We start from the raw sequence: 21,227 nt of genomic DNA, 5'->3' as shown, positions 1-21,227 counted from the left end.
TGTATATACTGTGATCTTCTTCTTCAGTGCAAATTTGTTTCACGTGATCTTCTTCTTCTTCTGTGAGGATTTGTTTTTAAAAATTAAATCTAAAATCACCCACTACCCATTATTATAAAAATATTAAACACTAATTTCAAAACAAAAACTATCTATACTAAATTTTAATTTTCCCTTTCCCCTAAAAAAACTTATAAATAAAAGAAATAATTTAAAAATAAAAAGCCAAAAATTTGAAGTCGACACCTTTGTTATAGTTATATATATAGGATTATTATTATTATTATTATTATTATTATTATTATTATTATTTTATGCATTGATTTGTACCAATTTGCATCCTAACCAATCATAAACATAAAAAACAAAGCAAAAAATATGCCATAAAATAATCCAGTAGAAATAAAGAAAGAAAAAAAAACAAATATTATCTCCGTAGTTCAAATTTATGTCTACTTTCTTTTTTGAGTTGTTGTCGAAAAATATTCTCATTTATTTTTTAAGTAAAAATCATTCTATTTTTGTACTGTTTTTCATTATAAAATAAAAAATTAATAATTATTACTCACTTTTATTAAAACTCGTGTTTGATCAAATGAACACCCATTTGCATGACAAATAGAGTAAATAATAGCAATAGGTAGCTGCCATTTATAGAGATTGTTGTTAATTATCAAAAATGCAATTTGGAAAGAATGTGCGTACATTTTTCTCAAATTTGATGTTTTTTTTATTTAAATAATAATTTAAATGTGATATTTTTAAATAAAAGCAACATATTTATATATATATATATATGTTACGATTGTTGTATAATAAACGAATTGAAATAAATTAGAAAAGGACACACCATTTAATCTGTTCTAGGTCTAGTTAACAAATGTTAAAATCCTGTATTCAATATTTTACTATATTACATTGATTGAAACTAATTTTTATTTATTATACAATTAAAATTAAATTAAATTAAATTAGTATTGTTATTGTTTTTTAAAAAAAAAGATGTTGAGAAACGAAAGAGAACTGTGTTGAAAAAAAAAAGAAAAAAAAAAAAAAGAGTAGACACATGGTGAAATGTAGAGCCAGGAATGAGTCGATTCGTGTCGAGTTGAATACTTTAAACGGGTTAAATTACTCAATCTTAATCCGATCCGTTTATTATCGTGTCGAGTTCGGGTTGACTCGTGTTGATCCGTATACATAATTAAGTCTAATTTATTGATTCAAATTAAATAATTTTTTATTTTATTGTCGTGTTATGTTAGTTTTTATTGGTTTGAGCGTAAATTAAGTTAAATTATTTAAAATTGAACTTATTTTAAATTAATTTATGAAAAAATTATTAAATTATGATTATTTTATATATATAATAAATATATTAATCAATATTAATATATTATAATCGAATTGTCGTGTCGGGTTCGAGTTGAGAGCCTCAACCCGAACCCGACCCGTTTATTATCGTGTCGGGTTGGTGTCAACTCGTATACATAATCGAGTTGAAATCTTTGACCAAAACTCAATTATTTCGTGTCGGGTTGTCGCATCGGATCAATTTTTGGCCGCTCTAATAAAATGTAATAGCTAAGCTAACTAATAATTAAGGTAGGCTTTTGAAAATGTTGCATGAATTTTCTTCATCATTTTATTTGCAAATGTTTTAATTAATTTTTGAAACTGTTTAGTCTTAGTGAGGACCCCCATGCATGTGTACGTACCTATTTATTTAATTATGTATCTAAGCTTTAACACACTACTTCAACACTATCATTAAATTTAATAAAAAACTTTATTAAATCTAATTATATATATATATATATATATGTGAGGGAAGTTGTTTTAGTTATTTTTTTTTTAAATTATTGCTGAGTATAATATTTTATATAATTATACTCCCTCCGTCCAGCTAGAAACTGTACATATTTATATTTTGGAACGTTCAATTACAAAGTAAACATTTCATTAAATACCTTACTTTTTTCCACAAATACACTTACTTTACATCACATCATTACTTTTACACCAAAAAACAAGGGCAAAAATGTCATTACACTACCCACTATAACTAAAATATTATTATTTCTTAAACACTGCGTCAAAAGTAATTGTATACTTTATGAGTGGACGGAGGGAGTATATAGTATTGAATGTCAAAAAAAGTAAAACTTAAAAATATGATTCTTTGGTTTCAATTTCAAACTAATTTTTCTTTTACCATAATGATTCTTTAATAAAATAAATATATATTTTTATATAAGTATTAAAATATTAAATCAAAATTTTATTTAAATCAGTACTCAAATAAACAAACTTTGATAATCGATATATTAATATATATTTAAAAAAATGGAAAAATCCTACTATTATTATTATTATTATTATTATTATTTTATAAATATCATTTTTAGGTTTTTGTGTTTGGTTGAATAATTTACTACAGTGGCCCTAACTTTATTTATTAAACTGCAGATACGTCACTAGTCTTGATAAATAAATTAAATACATCATAGTAGTAGATATTTCTCTATATATTGGGCTTCAAGATTGTTTTTTTTGGGCCCAAACTTGTATAATACACACAAATTATTAAAAAGTAATATAAATAAATAGTAAAAGATTTTATTTTAAAATATAAAGATACAGACACAGTATTATATAGCCACTTTAAAATTTGTCATTGTGATTTCTTTTTATAGAAAAAAGTATCAGATAAAATATATTTTCACTTTACAAAACAAATTATTTATTTTATAATTTTAGTCCGTTCTAAAGTATTTATTTTTTTTTTTTATAGTAACTGTATTGTTTACATAACATTACAAATATCCTTTTAACTTATAATATATTACACAAATATCATTACATTTATATCACACAATACTAATAAAACTATTTTAATAATTTTTACTTTATTCCTATTTAATTCCAATATAATATTAATATTTTTAAAATTTTGTGTAAAAAACAGACGAATATTTAATTATAAGACGTTTATCACAAATATTTTTCTATTTTATTATTTACAATAATTTTCAATACTACTATATAGATTTGACAACTATAAATAAATAAAATATTTTTATTTTATTAAATACAATGTGAAATAAAAATATATACTCCCTCCGTCCAGCTAAAAAGTATACACATTTCTATTTTGGAACGTCCAATTACAAAGTAAATATTTCATTAAATACCTCACTTTTTTTTACAAGTACCCTTATTTTACATCACATCATTACTTTTATATCAAAAAAACAAAGGCAAAAATATCATTATATTACTTTTAACTACCCACTATAATTAAAATATTATTATTTTTTTTAAACACCACGCCAAAAGAAAATGTTTACTTTATCTGTGGACGAAGGAAATATATTTTTATATACTCTTTATCGCGCATTAATATATCTATTTTTTTTATTTTTTGTCTATTTGTATTAATATATTTTTTTTATTAATTTTAATTCTAACTTTTTTTAATAAATATTTTTCGTTTATTATTTTTATCTTAAAAAATAAATTTAATATATAGTTTATTTTCATTTTTCAATAATACTTCTTCCGTCCCATGTACTATGTTCACATTGTCGTTTCTGTCCGTCCCACGTACCATGTCACTTTTTTTTTTTTGGAAAATGATTACACACTCTAGTCTCATTTTAAATTTTTTAATTTATTTTTTCTAATTTTAATTAAATTAATTAGTTATCTTAATTTTAATTTATAATTATTTATATTATAAAATAATTATTTTTATTAATATATTTTTAATTATCTATTAATTATACATTTCCTAAAATACAATATCTGCAGTGTAGCAAACAAAGTACGTGGACGGAGATATTATTATTTTAAATTTTTTTTTATCAAAATAATGGTATACCTTATGAATAATGCCACTGCAGAGTACACGTGTAAGAATACATTACACATCAAATTCTATCGTTGCGACACACGTCTTTCTTCAGTCAGTACCCACCCTCGATAAAAGATCCCCGGACACAATCAATAATTCACCTCACGTGGCATAGCTATCTCTGCCCACGTGCCCTGGCCGTACTTGTTTTAAGCAGACTTTATTATATGGCCTGTAGAGTACAAAAATTAACAACTACCATCTGATAACCATGGTGCGGCCTCGATCCAGAAAAGATGTCCGAGACGGCCGGTACAAGGGTGTCCGGATGAGGAAATGGGGCAAGTGGGTGGCGGAAGTCCGCCAGCCCAACAGCCGCGACAGGATATGGCTGGGATCCTACGACACGGCGGAGGAGGCCGCCAGGGCTTACGACGCCGCCGTATTCTGCCTACGCGGCCAATCCGCCGTCCTCAATTTTCCAGAGGAACCGCCGGAAATAGTGTCGGCGAATGAGCTTTCGCCGTCGCAAATTCAAGTCGCCGCATCGAAGCATGCCCGAAGATCGCCGGCCGGATCTCTGGAGACGGCGCTGAGACAGCCGCCGCCGGAAAACATGTTCTTCCACGAACCTATTGAGCTTGGGAATTCTTCTTTCAGTCAGTTCCGGGAAGGAGAGGAATATCTCGCGACGGAGGAGAGTAGCAGAGCCGGAGGCGATGACTCCGCCGGCGGCGGCGCTAGCTTCATCGAGTCTCGTATATGGAGTTTTTGAACTTTGTTGCTATTTTATTCCCACTCGTCATCGTTACTGTTATTCTCACACGTAAGAAAGAATTCAGACATTCTTTAATCAGAAGCAATTCTCACACTATTATCAAGAATTTAGGAAATAAAAGAAAGACAAATCACAATTCCAGAATAGTCGGCAAAAAGAAAATAAACAAACAATTAATTAGCAGGCAGCTTCGACAAGGAGCCTTTTGGAGACGCCATGGCTGCAACCAGTGGAGCCAAGGACTTTCTCAGAAGCCGACACGACGCATCTATCCTTACCAACGCATTCTCGGACAACAGCATCCATGACTACGCTCCTTACAGCTTCACACCTCCCAACATTGAAGGAGCCACAACGTCCCTGCGGGTCGCCGAAGCTCGCGAATTTAATGGCGGAGATGGGGCGGCCATGGCACGTCAGCTCCAGGTCTTTATTCTCATAGGCACTTCCACAAACAGTTCCAGGTCGAATCGTACGGAAGTTAACCAAACTAGGGTTTCCACCGAATTCCTCAAAAACCACCAGCTCATTAACGTCCCTGTCCATGAACGTGCGAGGCACGTGGTACCATCTCTGCGTCGCCTCGCCGCAGTTGGACGCGCACTTGTCGGGATCGTAGGTGCCACGGTAGTCGCACGGGCTGCCGGAGCAGTTCCCGTCGGCGAGGTATCTCGGCCAGTAGCGGCCGAGGCTGTTCCCGTTCACCCAGGCCATGCCCTTCCCTAGCCCCTCCAGGTCCACCACAACCGGGTCCTCTTCCAATGGAGCCTTGAAGGTTGTCTGAAGAAGACGATTGAAGTTAAAGATAACGGCGATTCATTAACAATCGAATTTCGATTTATATATACGATTCTTACCTTGTACCAAGTCAACATTTTGTTGACGGGAAGATCATCAGACCGCCAATCGTGGGCGAACGCTTTGTCGTCTACGGCGAACTCGTTCAAACCCTTCATCCCGACATGGTACGACCATTTGTGCGCCGACAGGTCCTTTATGATCGTCTCGTCGCCGCGCTTTCCGACGATGGAGACGGGCCCGGGAAGTCCCGATTTGATTATATCGAATTTCGGGCCGTAGTTCTGAAGCCCGACAGTTGCGCTAAGCAACGTTATTTTATTCTTACCTGGATTCAGCTTCACGGGTCTCTCGAAGTTGTAGTGGAAAACTCCATACGAAGCCCATTCCGAACCTTAAACGACAATTAACCTAAAGTCAAAGTTCCGTTGTAAAATAATCTTATTATAATGGCACAAGAAATTATTGTCGCCGACCGATATGCTCGCCGTTGACAAAAGCGTGGATAACATGACCGGTCTCGTTGACTCGAAGACTCATTTTCGGACACAGGACAGGATCATCCTTGTCAAGCTTCACGCTGTAAGAAATCCATTGTCAGTTAATAGAATCATACGGATAAAGATAAGAGGAAATTAAAGCTGGTACGTCGTACCTCGTCATGTACCACAGATAGTCAGATAGATCATTGATGGACTTCTGGTCCAGGAGCTTGTTGGCGGATACCTGACCCTTTCCCTGTTTGACATATCTGTCCACGTTTTCAGGTCTCCACGACCACTTTAGGTCATCAGGTTCGTTTTCTGCTTCATTAGAGGCCTTCACCATAACAGATGTCTGGGTATTTACTTTAGCAGTGTTGTAGGCTTCGTTCTTGCAATCTGGGAGTATGCTAACAGACCAAGCAGGAACCTTGAGATTAATTCCCTTGTAAGTAAATGTAGTATCATTCTTTGGATTTGCATTGCCAAAGAAACATGTTTCTGTTCCATTGTATGCATAAATCGTCCTCTGTCGAAACCCATAACAAATCAAGAATTTAAATTGTAACAACATATAGGATGTTATTGTAGAAAAAATTAAAAATAGAATTAGGACATACCGATGAATTGTTGCCAAGATCAGTGTGGGAAACGTTTCCATAAGTCAATGCCTTCTCTAAAGAATGTAATACGTCGTGGAGCTGCTTCAAGTGTCCATATTTTGGTTGGTTAAACCCACCTGTGTGGATTAATTATATTTAAAAACATAAATATGTTTTTTTTTGGGCAATACTATGAAAAAATGAACTTAATTACGCACGTACCATATTCATTGAGTGGAGCATCGTAGTCATAGGATGTCGTGATGTACGGCCCACCAGATGTTCTACCAAAATTGGTTCCTCCATGGTACTGATCGATGAACAAGGCAAGCATTTGTAATAGAACATTATTGATCACATAATCGTCATTGATTTAACAGAATATACATTCGAATTATTTGAAAATCGAACCATGTAATAATTCTGGAAAGTGCCACCAAGTTGGTAAAATCTGGCGACAGCATAGGCGACATCCTCGGCAGTTCTGAGGGGGTCTTTACCTCCCCAGTTCTTGAACCTGATAAAATATTAATCCCATATTATATTTCACTAAACATATTATTAAAATTCCAAAAATAGAAAGGCAAACGATTCTAACCATCCCGTCCAATTTTCAGTCCACATTTTCGGACTATTCCGATTATTTGGAGTGAACTGGTCACAGTAGAAACCGTTGCAAGTGTTGATCTGCCATGTACAAAGAAAACAAATTAAATCAATCCAAACATATATATATATATATATAGAGAGAGAGAGAGAGAGAGAGAGAGAGAGAGAGAGAGAGAGAGACAATGGGTTGAGGAGCATCATCTTGCTGGCACATAATCCATGGAACTCCAATATGAAGTGATTCAGCCAAATTTGCACACCACTTTACGTATTCTTTCCCGGCATCACCGTAAGCAGACATCACATTTCCATATTCATTCTCAATCTGTAAATTAAATTAAATTAAATTAAACTTATTACCAAAATGAATTGATGAATAAAATGAAGCAATAAAAACCTGTGCAAGAATAATTGGACCCCCCTGGGACGCAAAAAGCTTCTCCTTCTTCATCATATCCACTATCAACATGGTAAAATTCTTCATCTCATTCTGCACCACCACCAACAGATAGATCATCATCAATTCAATTAATTCTTCTACTACCTACCACATTAGTTAATTAGAACTACCTTGTAAACATCATTCTGTGTCCGAAGCTGAATCCCTCGCAGATTGTGCAGCCAGACAGGAAACCCGCCATAGTTCCACTCTGCACAAACGTAAGGGCCGATACGAAGAACAGCATAAAGTCCTTCATCTGCAACAGTCTTTATGAACCTCACCAAATCCAAATTCCCATCAAAATTATACCGCCGACGCTGCGGCTCGTGCGCGTTCCAGAACACGTATGTCTCAATGGCGTCCAGCCCTCCGGCCTTGGCCTTCTTTATCAGATCTGGCCACATCTGCCAATCATTTCATTACCATTATTATTAACCAATCAATCAATCCAATAATTAATCAATTAAAATAGTACCTCGGAAGTGCTCCGAGGATAGTGAATGGAGCCTGAGAGAAGGATTCGTCTCTCGCCATTGATTTTGATTGCTCTCCCATCGTGAGACACGTCTGTCGCAGAAGCACTTTCAGATGACGACGATAAGAAGAGCAAAAACACAAGTAATAATCTGGGAATGAAACTCATCGCTGGAGACGATGTTCAGAAAGTGTTTGTGAAATTAAAATGTTCTTCTTCCTATTTATATAGAACCCTATTGGATAAATATTCAAATTGTTTAATTAATTAATTAATTAATTAAATCACGTGTATTCTGGGGAGATTTTGTTAAAATTAAATACAGTGATAGCTGCTACTATGAAATAAAACATTTTTGGAAACCCAATTAATCTGACATTATTTTGAAGTTAATTTTGGTATTTTTATTTAATTATGTTTCTTCTTCAATTTCATAGCTGTTTCGATGCTGGCATCCAGTAACAGGTTTTAAATTATATGGTAATATTTTATTTTGATTTTTTGTATCTTCCAAAACTTACCGAAAATCAAGCATAAAAATGGATATTGGATTAAATTTAGTAAACTTCATCGGTTTGTAGTTTGAAATTTGACTGAAGCATTCAAAGTCATTTGAAATAATCCATACGGATAATAGTTAGTTAGTTCCATCTATCTTAGCAACTTTATATGGTAAGGATATATCCATTTACTGTTTAAAATGGTATTTATAAAATTATAATAACTAGGAAGGAATGATTCAATGATTATATATATGTATAAATAATATTTTTAAAGAAAAAAAGCCAAATTATGTGAGAGGAACGAGTAATTTACAATAAATCTTCGTCCAAATTAATTTTATAGAATAAGCAAATTAACATTTCATATATATATATTTGTTTGATCGAATTTGGTTTAGGGTTTAGGGTATTGGTAATCAATAATACTAATATTGTGTTGTATTCGAGTATAAATGATGTTTGAGTCACTTGTTGGTCTTTTTAAATAGTGTAAGAATTAACAATTGCTACTCAAATAAGATATTCTAAACAAATATTTTAAATGGTCGGAAAAATCAAGACTATCCCAATCGCTTGTTGATCTCAATTAATACTTCTACATGCATGCATGCATGCATTCATAGTTTGCTTTTAAATAAAAATATAAATGTACTTCCTCTTAAATATAAAAATACTTTCGTTTTACATAAAATATTTACACAAATACCATCAAATAATAGCATAAATATTATGGTATAATCATGAATTACTTAATTAATTACTTATTAATTAACAATAACAGTGACAATAGTGATTTGGAGGAGGGTGATAGAAAACCTTGCAAAAACCTCCTTTGTCACGAGAACTGTCCAAACACATCTCGTTGAAAATTTAAGGTTGTCACTCTCTTATACGAGAGCGTGAGACAAAATCCCTCTCATCCAAAGCACGTGATTTTTATTTTATTTTATTTTAATTTAAAAATTATTTTTAAATTGCATTTTTTTTGTGATTTTTATTTTATTATTTATAAAATAAATTATTTTTAATATTTATATTTTAATTTTAAAATTAATACTAATTTCTATATTGTATTTATTATATATAATCAAATAATAGTATTATATCTTTATCGTTTTTAATAAAAATATCTAAATATATATATATATATATATTTCACAAAATAGTATAATATAAAACTAATATATAATATTTTTTTAAAAAAAAAATTACGAAGAAAAGCTAAAAAGACATCTCCATCCAAGCATAGCCTAAACAGGCCCTAAGGTTGTGAGTTGAATTTTTTTAAAGTTTTCAAATAGTAAAAGGTAAATGAAAATAAATAAATATTTTACGTTACATAATAGGTATTGGATCTGAAAATTTTGTATAAAAGGTATATTTATGTTCTAATATTATTTTAAGTGGTATTTTAAATTAATAGTGCCATTTGCAAAAAAAAAAAAAAAAAAAAACCATATAAGCAGCAAAATTTGTTAAATAAAAACAAGTTTTAAATATATAATGTTTCTTTGATTTGAATCTTGCTAGTATAATATTTAGGACCATAAATATTTTCAATATAAACACATAGTCTGATTCTACATTATTTAGGAACATAGAATTTACTTTTTTTTATCTTTATTTTAATTATCGTTTTTATTTCTATTCACAAAAGAAATGACAAATTTGCCAATATACAATAAAAAAATAATTCTAAAAAAATGTGTAAATATCACTTAGGACATTAAAAAATGGACTGAGAGAGTATTTAAAAACCTAACACATATTGATCTTCTTCGCAAAACTCCGTAGACTTAATCTTAATAAAATATTTAAAATAGTGAGAAAAACTTTTAGTAATACAACTAATAATAAAAATGGATATATATAGATATATATTATTTATTTTAGATTCCGTTTCTTGAAATATTATACTAGTGTAACATAAATATTAATTAATGTGAGCCGTGCTTAAATAAATCAGACTATATTGTTTAGCTATAACTGTGACACGTAAATTAAAATAGACAATAGGACAAATTATTGTGGAGCATTTTATATTTTAAATCACTTACAAAAATAGTGGAAATATTTTTCTAATGTGTTAGGTTAAGACTTTTTGAGATTCCAAAGTTTATTTTAATTCACCTAACCCAATTATAAAATTCAATTCCGCCACTGTAACGGAACATGAACCACTTTGCTGCCATTTAATTTACACAATTATAATAAAAATAAAAATAAAAATAAAATAAAATAAAATAAAAGTGATTATCAAATAATGTGGTATGAGTCGCATTCTCTATTGTAAAATGGTACTGCTCCCTCAGAACTATAGGTTGTGCTGTGTTTGGTACGAAATTTAAGAAATATTGATATTTCTTTCGTTTTATAACAAAGTATTCATTTTTTCTATATTATCATTTTAGTTCGTTCCATAACAAAGTATCAATTTCCTTTTTTAATAACTGTACTATGTACCTAACATTACAAATACCCTTACAACTTACAATATATTACATAAATATCATTACCCTTATATCACACATACTAATAAGGTTATTTTAATCATTTCTACTTTATTCATATTACATCCTAATATAATACTAATATTTCTAAAACTACGTGCAAAAAACAAATGGATATCTAGTTATGAGACAGATGAAGTATTATATTGGTAATAGATAAAAAGTACGGGTAAAAGACTTTTTTGCCTTTGTGAGTGTATTAGTGTAAAAAGTAGTGAAAATTATGTAATAATAATGAAAAAGCAAAGATAGTTTTACAGTGATATAATTATTTATGAAAATGAGACTATTATTTTAGGACGGATAAAAATGATAAACAATTCTTTACAGTGTTTTAATAAATTGGTTGATTAGGTCGTAGCTCCTAACGTGTGACGCAATGCATTTCATTTTCAGATAATCAATGCAGTAATTTTATTAATTATTGTTAGTAAGGTCTAATCCACATCATGACGTCACATCTCAAATTTCAGCGAGTTTTTTTTATTGCTATTATATATCTAGTATGTTTAATTAAAAGAATATTGTATCACATAGTAATATATAATAAATAAAAAATTATTTTATTTAAAATATAATATCAAATATTTATTTATATTATAGTACTTTTTTGTTTCATAATACATGAGGTAGTATGTTTTTCTATAACAAATGATACTCTATTTTAAAATATTTAAATATATATTTTAAATTCTTTTAAATCACATATATATATATATATTCTTATTTTAAAATTACTAAAAATACCCTTCATATTTATTCTTATTTAAATTTGCTTGTGTACAAAAATTATATATGTATATAAGAATTTTATATTAAAAATCATATTTAATATAAAAATACTAAGGGTTTTAAAAAAATATTTAATATAAGCATAAAAATAAAAATTAGATATTACTAGAATTTATATGAACTTAAACATTAAAAATAACCTGTAGATACCCTTTTTACATAAATTCTGTACTATAAAAAATTATTGAAACTACATGTAAATAAGAAAGTATGCAACAATATATTCCATCACAATTTACTCTAATAAATTACATCATTTGACCCACAAAAATAATTTACAGTAATAAGAATACGCTTTATATTATAAGCTATACACGTTTTAAGTTTTAACTAAATCGTGAATATTTATTATGCTCTACAACGTGAAGGAATAATTATTATTAAACGTTATTCAGTTTGAATGTAAATTGATGGGCTTTTTTTTTTTTTTTTTTTTTAATAATGTGATAATGAAAAAAAAAATTGTATTTATTTATTTTTATTGGAGTGATGATTGAATAAAATATAATGTATATTTATTAAGGAATTAATTATTTAATATTTCAAAAATATGATAGATATATGAGAAAATCTAAAAAATATATATATTGTAGAATATATATAAGACAGTCAAAATTTATTTAGGGTATGTTTCTTTAGTAAAGCTTCTCCACATTTTACTATTTAGATTCTGACCTTTTTTTTTAAAGAAAAAATATATATATTTTTTTTTACAAAATATTTAATTAAACATTATTTTAATACTAAATTTAAATTAATTTTTTTCCAAACTCATCAAAAAGAATACACCTTTAGAATACAATCTCCGTAGATCTAATTTACTTTTTACATATTGATATTTAAATATCAATTATTATATCAAAATATAGTACAAATTAATAAAAAATTGTAAAAGTACTTTAATTAGTATTTTATAATATTAATAGAATGACATTTATATAAAAAATTATATATACAAATATAAAAATATTTTTAATATTGAGTAAACTTAATCCTTAGATGCGGGTAGAGATCCCTCCGTCCACCGCCAATCTATTTATTTTGCCATTTTAGTCTGTCCACCGCAAATGTATCCATTTTTTTTTTTTTTTAAGTAAATGTACATTCCACTAAAATATAAAATTACCCCACCCTTTATATAATATCACACAAATGTCATCAAATAACACCACTTAATACCATAAATATTAAGAGGTATAATAATATTTATATACATTAATTGTACTACATATTAATATAATACTAATATACTAAAATTTATGGTACGGATAGATAGGCTTTGGACGAAAGAAGTATTAAAAATTAATTTTAATATTTTTAACATTTAAAAAAAAATAAAAATTAGAATCTTTAAATTTAATTTAAATGCAGATGGGCTCCAGCTACATAAAGGAATTGAGGAAGCGCGTGGAAGTTTGGAGCTGGCGTATGGCGGGTCCCGATCAAAGAAAGCATCGCCACTCCGTGACCGTTGGATTCATCTCATAATTATTGCTACTAAAAGGCCGGACAACGGGCATCAATATTTATACATACAAATTCATTATCATACATTAATATTATTATTATATTTATTTATGTGCGGATTCTTAGTACAATTTCATCTTTTAAGCACATTGAAAATCAGTGGCACTTTTTTATATATTTTTAATCGAAAAATGAAATTTAATATTATTATATATATATATATATATACATGTATAATGGAGGAGGCACTCTTTGCTATAAAGTGATGTTCACAAATTCAATGCATCAAATCCCCATGTAAAATAATCACAAATTTGAGTTACTGTGTGTAGTATTTTATCAAAGTGGGCATAAAAAGGAGGACACTTTCATTTCATCCTAGAGATTGCAAATTAATAAATGAATAATTAAATTAATGCCCAAATCATGGTGACATCCCTTTCTAATTAAATATATAGATATATAAATTAGCATATCTTTCTAAATAAATTAATAAGATCTCTCTTCTCATGGCGAAAGAATAATATCTTCAAAAGAGTTATTTTTCGGATTTTGTAAATAAAAGTAAAGCCAAGGGTATACCGGTCATTTCAGACGCGACATCTCCATACTGTGAGTGAGAATTCAGCGGCACCATACACAATAGCGAGTCTTCCTCACCCACTCCCGGAACCCCAACACCAAAGATAATCTACACCATCGATTGTCCACTCCACGGACGGTTCAGATCTTAAGGAGCTCCACTCCAGGGGCCCGCTACGCATATACTAAATTTCTTCTGTGGGACCTACCGCAAGTGGGCGAAGTGAAAACAGTCCAAGAGACATGGAATAAATCAAGTGGGCCATAGTAGTAACAGCTCCAGGGCCTGTAAGAAGGCGACACGTAGACAACGTCCGGCGACGCCAGCTCACCGGGATCTTGGGCTGAGTCAGATAACGGCAACGTGGGCCCAGTATTGGGCCGGGGTCCCAATCATTGGACGTGGACGTTACATAAAATAATGTTCCACTGACGAACGACAATTTTAAAATAATCACTTTGGAATCCAAATTAACAGTAGAATAAAGTGGTTCAATTATGCAGAATAAAAATAAACTATGAAATAAATAAAATAATTAATTAAAAAATAAAGAATAAAACTATCGGCTGCTGTGTTGTGCTGTGTCTGAAAACCCCTGAAAGAAGCTTTTATAAATTGAGGAACCCACAGAAATTGCTATTCCCCTCTGCACCAACAAAAGCCGGTCATCGTCATCTTCCCATACTCTAGAGAGAGCGGATCCTCCTCCTCCGGCGATGCTATCGAAGCCAGTGATCGAGATCCTCACCGGATCATTGGTTTCCGGCAGCGATTCCGGTCAGTCGGAGGTTTTTAAGAGCCCGAGGCAGTCGCCTCGAGGAATTAAGAAAAGCTTCGATTTCGGTGGGGTTGGATTGGGCATCGTTGCTGCGCTGGAGAAATCGGACGGGATTGCGGCCAATTCCGCGCTGTTCAACCGGAATTTGAGCCGATCTAAGCCGATTCCGGTGAGAAACGCCAACGCGTGTGGCGGAGGCAGAAAGGGGGACGATCGGACTCCTTTCAGAATACAGAACAGCAACCGCAGCAGCGTTTTTCACATATCGCCGCCGAGGTTCGCCGGAGAGGCCAGCGGTTTCCCCTCGCCGGATTTTCTCAGTTTCTGCGACTTATGCCACAAGAAACTCCACGGCAAAGATATATATATGTACAGGTACAACTCCTCCTCCCACTCCTCCTCTACCGCCATAATCACCACCAACAAAAATCAAAACCTAACAAAATCGTTTTCATATCTAAATTTGCTGACATGATTCTTCGATGAAACTCGTAGTTTCAGCTAATTGATGATTCCTTCACCACTGAAACCCTAAATCTCCCTAATTTTGCCGCGGTTCATAACTTTTACTCATACAAATGAATTAATAAAATTGCAGGGGAGAGAAAGCATTCTGCAGCACAGAGTGCAGGTACAGGCAAATGACGGTGGACGAGCGCACAGAGAAGTGCAGCTCCAAGGCGTCGAGGCCCGCGGCGGAAGTCGCCGCCGGATCACCGTACGCCAACGGACAGATCCTCACCACCGGAATCCTCGCGGCCTAGCCGTTCATATTACCACGGTTAGAGTACATATGTAAAAAAAAAAAACAAAAAGAAGCTGATCCGGATCATAATTGAATCACACCATGTTTGATGAGAAAGCAGCCAATTAGTGAAGCTGTTTATTACATCAAAAAGATAAAAAATAGCGAAGAAGATTTTGCATAAAGAGAGTAAGTAAAAAAAGGAGTTGTTAATTTGATCTTGTTTTGTAGTGGATGTTAATAAATGATAAATAGGAAGTGATGGGTGCTCACATATCACCATTAAAGCCCATCATCAGCTTTTAGCAATGGCAGAAAAAGAGGACAAGAAAAAGGAAACAGCAATAAAGAAAACACTAAAATTAACATATGGGAACACAAGCATTTTGTGCTTGTGGACCTCTCTTTAATAATGGGAAACAAGTAATGATTTTAACGGGATTCAAATTCATGAATCCATTTGATTTCAAAGATGCAATTTAGCCCTTGATTGGTAAGAATTCCCTGGTGAAGAAACAATATTGCAAAAGGCAACCCCAGTTTTACAATAACCATCACCATAATGATCTGTTTAATCCAACCTAGAAGATAAGCTATGAATACAAAGCACTACATGTTCATCAAAAGATCGATCATTCAAGTAGGACAGAAATACACGAAATCCAACTGTTTTAACTCATAAAACTTCGGAGACCTTCGAAAAGGACAAAGGGGAGTTTTTATATGTTACTGATGATAATACATTGGCGGCGGCTGGGTTGTTGTGATGCTTGCATACCCACCGTCATAAATTGCTTGACCGGCAGCATTGAGGCGCTGGCCTTGTAAAGTCATCAGGGCTTGGGCGGCGCTCATTTTGCTCATAGCAAGCTGCCGTTCGTATGCAGCAAGATTGGCAGCAGTAAAACCGGGTATATGTGCTACAGCCGGAGGAGGAAGAGGAGTCGAACTTGTTCCAGGTGGAGTTGGCTTACTACCCCACGAGCACTGGAGATGAACAAGTATCAGTCATAAGCAGCACCACGATGACAAACTCGTCTATAAATCCAATAAAAGACATTAAAAGTAGGATTCTCTTATGTGTTTTTTCTTTATCTTAGAAGTTCTTGAATTTTGATCTAGACTCAATACAACATTTCAAGGAGCGGATCAATCATCAAATTTTAAGCAAAAAAAAACATTACCTTGATTGGTTTGCCGAAAAGAAGTCGAGCATTTCCCATCTGGATGGCACGGGCAGCTTCAGCATGGTTGCTGTACCTAATGAACCCAAAGCCTTTCTCTCTTTGAATCCGGACATCCTCAATTACACCAACCCCAAGAGCATGGAAAAGGCGATGGATATCAACCGATGTGACCTTTATCGGTGTTAGTCAGAGGAATAAAGTAAAGTTAGTTATTTCTGAGAGAAGTATAATATGACGTGAAGCATTTCTTGTTTAAAGAAATCGATAGATAATATAATGCTCCAAGAATGTGTACTGACAAGCATAGTCTCATATATTATAAAGATGAAATTGGGAACTCGGGCATTCCGCAAGATTTGGCAGGCAAATATCATATTTACTTACTTCAGGAGCAAGATTGCCAACATAGACAGTGGTATACTGTGGATTACTCTCTGGTGTATCTTCATTTCTTTTCTCTTGAGCCTCCCCTGCACAACATAGCAACGGACAAAAGAACACAGTGTGAATGTGATATTTGAATTTAGTGTAAAACTTGGAATTCATAAAAGATACATGTACAAAGTGCTTTCCCAAGAAGATCTAATCTGTGAAATATGATTAAAAAAACAGTATACAACCTCTAGCCACATCACTAGTTATGCAGACTTCCAGTTTTGTGCTAATGTATGGCAAAGTTTTAAGGCATTATTTAATTAATGTTTAATGATAATAATATTAGACATAAGACAACCAGGGTCACATAGATGAGCTATTTTTAAGAAGAACAAACCTGATGTTCCATTTGTTAGTTCCACTACATTTTTTGAATCAGAAGCTTGTTGCTCATCGCCTAAACCAGCACCTTTTGTTGCCCAATTGCATCGAATTTGTCTACTTCCAAGCCATTTTCCTGGGATTTGAATACGAAATAAATTAGGGAAAACATATAAAACACCAGAAAGACAATGGATAAAAGAAGGGAACAACACATAAGTAAATTGCTAGACTATGATTGTGTTTGTTTGTATGATTTTGGAGATTTTCTACCATTCACCAAAACTTCCACTAACCAAGGCGTGCATACACATAATTAAGTTCTAGGAAATTCATTTCAACCTTTTCCACCCTAAAAATATCAGCACCCAGAAGAATTCCAAGGAAATAGAAACAAGCAGACTTAACCAATTAAATATTGATCACTTCCAATATATGATAGAAGGAAACAAAAATGAGACAAGTGAAAGCCTCTCACCATTCAGGTCATTTATAGCACTTTGAGCATCCTACCAAAAGAACACACAAGTGGAAAATCGATTAGTGCACAAATCCATAACTCGATAATAATAATAAAATCATGGCACCAACATATTCCATAGCATACCTGCTGATTGCGAAATGAAACAAACCCAAAGCCCCTTGAACGGCCAGTTTTCTGATCCCACATAACCCTTGCATCTCTGCATCAGTGAAGCATAAGCATATGCTAATAAGCTCATTGTACGTATTGTTTTCATAAACTGAAAGAAACAGCAGCTCCAAGAAACAGATAGTAAACTTAGACTTACGAGACACTAGGGTAGACAGAGAAGCAAGCGTATAAGGTAGCATCAGTAACCTCAGGGCTGAGATCACCAACAAAAACATTGAAGTGATCTGCATAGAGAATTCATACAAAGCAGATAATATCAAAATTTAAGCATAAATACTTGACAAAAAAAGAGGACAGTAGCATAGGAAGGGGAGGAAAGATACTTGTCGTGTCCTCTCTCTGTGCACTAGCATATGCCCAATTGACTTTTATTGGTTGTCCGAACCTGAAAATATTGATGTTAGACAAGCACAAGAAACTACTCATAATACAGTCAGCTAATCAAAGTTTCTACTTACAAATGTCTCCCATTTAGGGTAACAATGGCAAGGGCAGCTGATTGACGGTCAAAATAATCCACAAAACCATAGGATGACTGCAACAAAAGAGGTGCAACATATAAATCATGAATTCATGGAAACCAAAAGCTTCAGTGTGCAAGTTTAAAGATTCATTCTAAGAAAGGGGGAGCAGAAGTCCATCACATGAGTCAAATGTAAGTTAATTTGTGTCAGCAATCATTAAGCGATCGTCTGTAATCCATGTTTTGAGAATAGCAATTTATTGTGTGCTTCTGGTGATGAAAATGTGAAATAAAATAATGGTGAATTTAGGTTTTGTGTGTCATTATATGAGCATTTATCACCGAACCCTGATATGAGGTAGGATACAAACACGTGTTATATATACAAGAATATAGCAATTATCAGACATCATAAATTACATGAGTTAGAACAATGCAGCTTCAATGCAAATTAAGAACAGGAACTAAAAATATACCTTGTCCTTTCGGAGAAGCTTGCAACCTTCAAGAGGACCAGTACTAGAGAATATCTCCTGAAGAAGAGGTTCAGTTACTTGTGGATGAATATTTCCTACATACCTGTGTGACATCAGAGAATTAAAAGAAACAAGATTGAACTTCTGGGAGATGATAACAAACAAGAGTTCGAAATAGGAAAATGTCAAAGTACACTACTATTTTGGTGCCAAGGAGAAAACTATATCCAGTCTCTACAATGGATTCGATTTTAACAGTGAAGCCATTTTAATAAAGTGGAATCAAATAGCCCATCGGATATCTAAAGGGTTTAATCACATCTGGTGCAGAGCACAAGTTTTATATACAGTATCATGGCTGAAGAAAATAAATAAATGAGAAAAGAAGAGGACAAAAATAAAATCAGTGATCATCAACTGGCTAACTGGGACTTCACAAATAGCTGGATGGTTATACTAATTATACTCTTAATATTACCATCAGACAATGGAGTGACAATCCAATATTAAAAGCCAATAACATAAGTATCACCACAAGCAATTTGTAACAACTAAAGAAACAGTCAGTTGAAATTTTTACAAGGCAATGGAAGGTTTATCTGAAGAACAGGATACAAACAAAAAGACACGAGTTGAAAGAAAGATATATACATATATGTGTGTGTGAACAGAAATAAGCTCAATTTTTATGTGGAACTTACACACTGCGGCATGTGCTAGAATCAAATCCAGGTGGCAAATTTCCACTTAAGATAGGTTCTATCTGCAAAATAAATTGAAAGATAGTAACCATCTTGACATTGACTAAAAAGATGTCCATCTGTGGAATATGAATACTGGACAATGGAGAAAATAGATTAGTCTTCTTATTCATTCAAAATTTCCCAGTCACCCCAGAGAATCCAAACATACTCTCTGAAAACTATAGCTAACGCCTTAGATGTAATTTTACCAGCAACAAAAATTTATAATGCATTCAAACTGTGTTTGGCCAGATAGTTCAAGTTCTTTCTTTTTGTGCAATTAGCGGCAAGTTCTTAAGAATGAATAAGACAGGGAATTACAGGTTCCAGCTTTAGACGATGCAACAAGCATAAAATTAATCTTGAAGAATCTGTAGTCCATTCAAACCTTGTTACGAGGTTCAAGGCATGCAAGAGCATAAAATCCATTTGTATTAACATTAAATGAATTTATTAAAATACCAACAACAAGAATTGAAGTCCAAATGTGTGCGGAGCACAATGGAATGCATACATACATGGTAGATAGAACCGCACCTAGCATATCCATATAAATGATAAATCTACACTACAAAATTAAACCAAATACCATTGAGGAAAATTCAGAAAATATGCAATCAGAACATAGTGTAGGTTTATTGTGTTCCAGCTCTGTTATGAAATCAAATGTCAGCTACATAAATCATTGGAAAATATATGTAAATTGATAGTAGATACCTAAAACAATTAGCAACATCAAAAAGAAATAGAGAAATATTGAACCCTTGAAAACTCCTCCTATAGGCGTAACAAGGTTAATCACAAAGCAATCCCATAGAAAGTGAATCAAAACAAGTAAATACGCCACAAAGCACAATTCAAGATCGCTGCCAAATAATCAACACAGATTATATCAACAATCGATTCAATAGCATACTTAAATCAAGAATTATCCTAAAATACAGGAGGAAGAGCACACAGGCGCGCAAACACGCATAAAATTCCCAACGAGACAGTACAGTCAGTAGAAATAATTTCACGGAAAGAAGGCGAGCGAAAAATAAGCAAAAACCACGAAGAAAACAAGAAACCTGAGGAGCGAGGAGACCCGGATGGTAAAGAGATTGCTGCATCAATGCTTGCTGCTGCTGCTGCTGTTTCAACCTCTGCTGGTGCATCTTCTTCCTTAATTTCTTACAAACAATGGCGAAACATAAAACCGACAAGAAAATGGCGAAAACAAAGAAAAACAAATAATAAATCAAGGAAGAAAAGGAAAAGAAAGAAAGAAAAACAAAAAAATAAAAAAAAGAACCCTCGAGAGAGGGAGAAGACCCGGAAGCGAACAAAACAAGCTGAAGCTGCCAAGAGACGATAAATGAAATGGAAGATGATGGTCTGTGCTCATCTTTTTCTTCTTCTCGCTCGACGGCTGTGATTCCGTGTCGCATCTTCCCTGCAATCGGTTTTCTGGGCCTCAAAATATTTGAGCTCCTAATTTTTTTATCGGGCCCCATCTATTGCATAAAACCCCAATCATATAGCCCA

General features: G+C 32.7%; 3 protein-coding genes across 4 annotated transcripts; 2 read left to right on the top strand and 1 right to left on the bottom strand.

Moving 5' to 3' along the window:
* Window positions 1–4,014: 4,014 nt before the first annotated feature.
* LOC127252214 (ethylene-responsive transcription factor ERF018-like) lies at window positions 4,015–4,715 on the top strand. Its single transcript, XM_051276293.1, has one exon. It carries the CDS (start codon window positions 4,128–4,130, stop codon window positions 4,629–4,631), a length of 504 nt encoding a protein of 167 aa, XP_051132250.1. The 5' UTR covers window positions 4,015–4,127; the 3' UTR covers window positions 4,632–4,715.
* Window positions 4,616–21,211, bottom strand: LOC127252210 (oligouridylate-binding protein 1-like). Of its 2 annotated transcripts, XM_051276288.1 has the most exons (21): window positions 20,771–21,211; window positions 19,659–19,720; window positions 18,958–19,060; window positions 18,477–18,553; window positions 18,342–18,403; window positions 18,155–18,242; window positions 17,971–18,046; window positions 17,842–17,872; window positions 17,376–17,499; window positions 8,043–8,193; window positions 7,696–7,971; window positions 7,523–7,615; window positions 7,307–7,450; window positions 7,115–7,203; window positions 6,928–7,033; window positions 6,739–6,826; window positions 6,535–6,653; window positions 6,088–6,443; window positions 5,909–6,012; window positions 5,492–5,826; window positions 4,616–5,414 (listed from the first exon to the last, which is right to left on the bottom strand). In XM_051276288.1, exons 1-21 carry the CDS (start codon window positions 21,194–21,196, stop codon window positions 4,812–4,814), a joined length of 3,513 nt encoding a protein of 1,170 aa, XP_051132245.1. In that variant the 5' UTR covers window positions 21,197–21,211; the 3' UTR covers window positions 4,616–4,811. The 2 variants fall into 2 exon arrangements, with proteins under 2 accessions (XP_051132245.1, XP_051132246.1); XM_051276289.1 differs by lacking the exons at window positions 4,616–5,414; window positions 5,492–5,826; window positions 5,909–6,012; ... (7 more) ...; window positions 7,696–7,971; window positions 8,043–8,193 and adding exons at window positions 15,911–16,407; window positions 16,605–16,778; window positions 16,992–17,077 and having other exon boundaries at window positions 17,380–17,499; window positions 20,771–21,067.
* On the top strand, window positions 14,468–15,515 carry LOC127252213 (FCS-Like Zinc finger 14-like). Its single transcript, XM_051276292.1, has 2 exons — window positions 14,468–15,050; window positions 15,274–15,515. Exons 1-2 carry the CDS (start codon window positions 14,614–14,616, stop codon window positions 15,437–15,439), a joined length of 603 nt encoding a protein of 200 aa, XP_051132249.1. The 5' UTR covers window positions 14,468–14,613; the 3' UTR covers window positions 15,440–15,515.
* Window positions 21,212–21,227: the final 16 nt, after the last annotated feature.

Source organism: Andrographis paniculata, unplaced genomic scaffold (assembly GCF_009805555.1).
Source record: "Andrographis paniculata isolate CXL003 unplaced genomic scaffold, ASM980555v1 Contig45END, whole genome shotgun sequence".
Classification (NCBI taxonomy): Eukaryota; Viridiplantae; Streptophyta; class Magnoliopsida; order Lamiales; family Acanthaceae; genus Andrographis; species Andrographis paniculata.
Note: the sequence above shows the minus strand (reverse complement) of the source record. Positions and strands in the feature narration are given on the sequence as shown.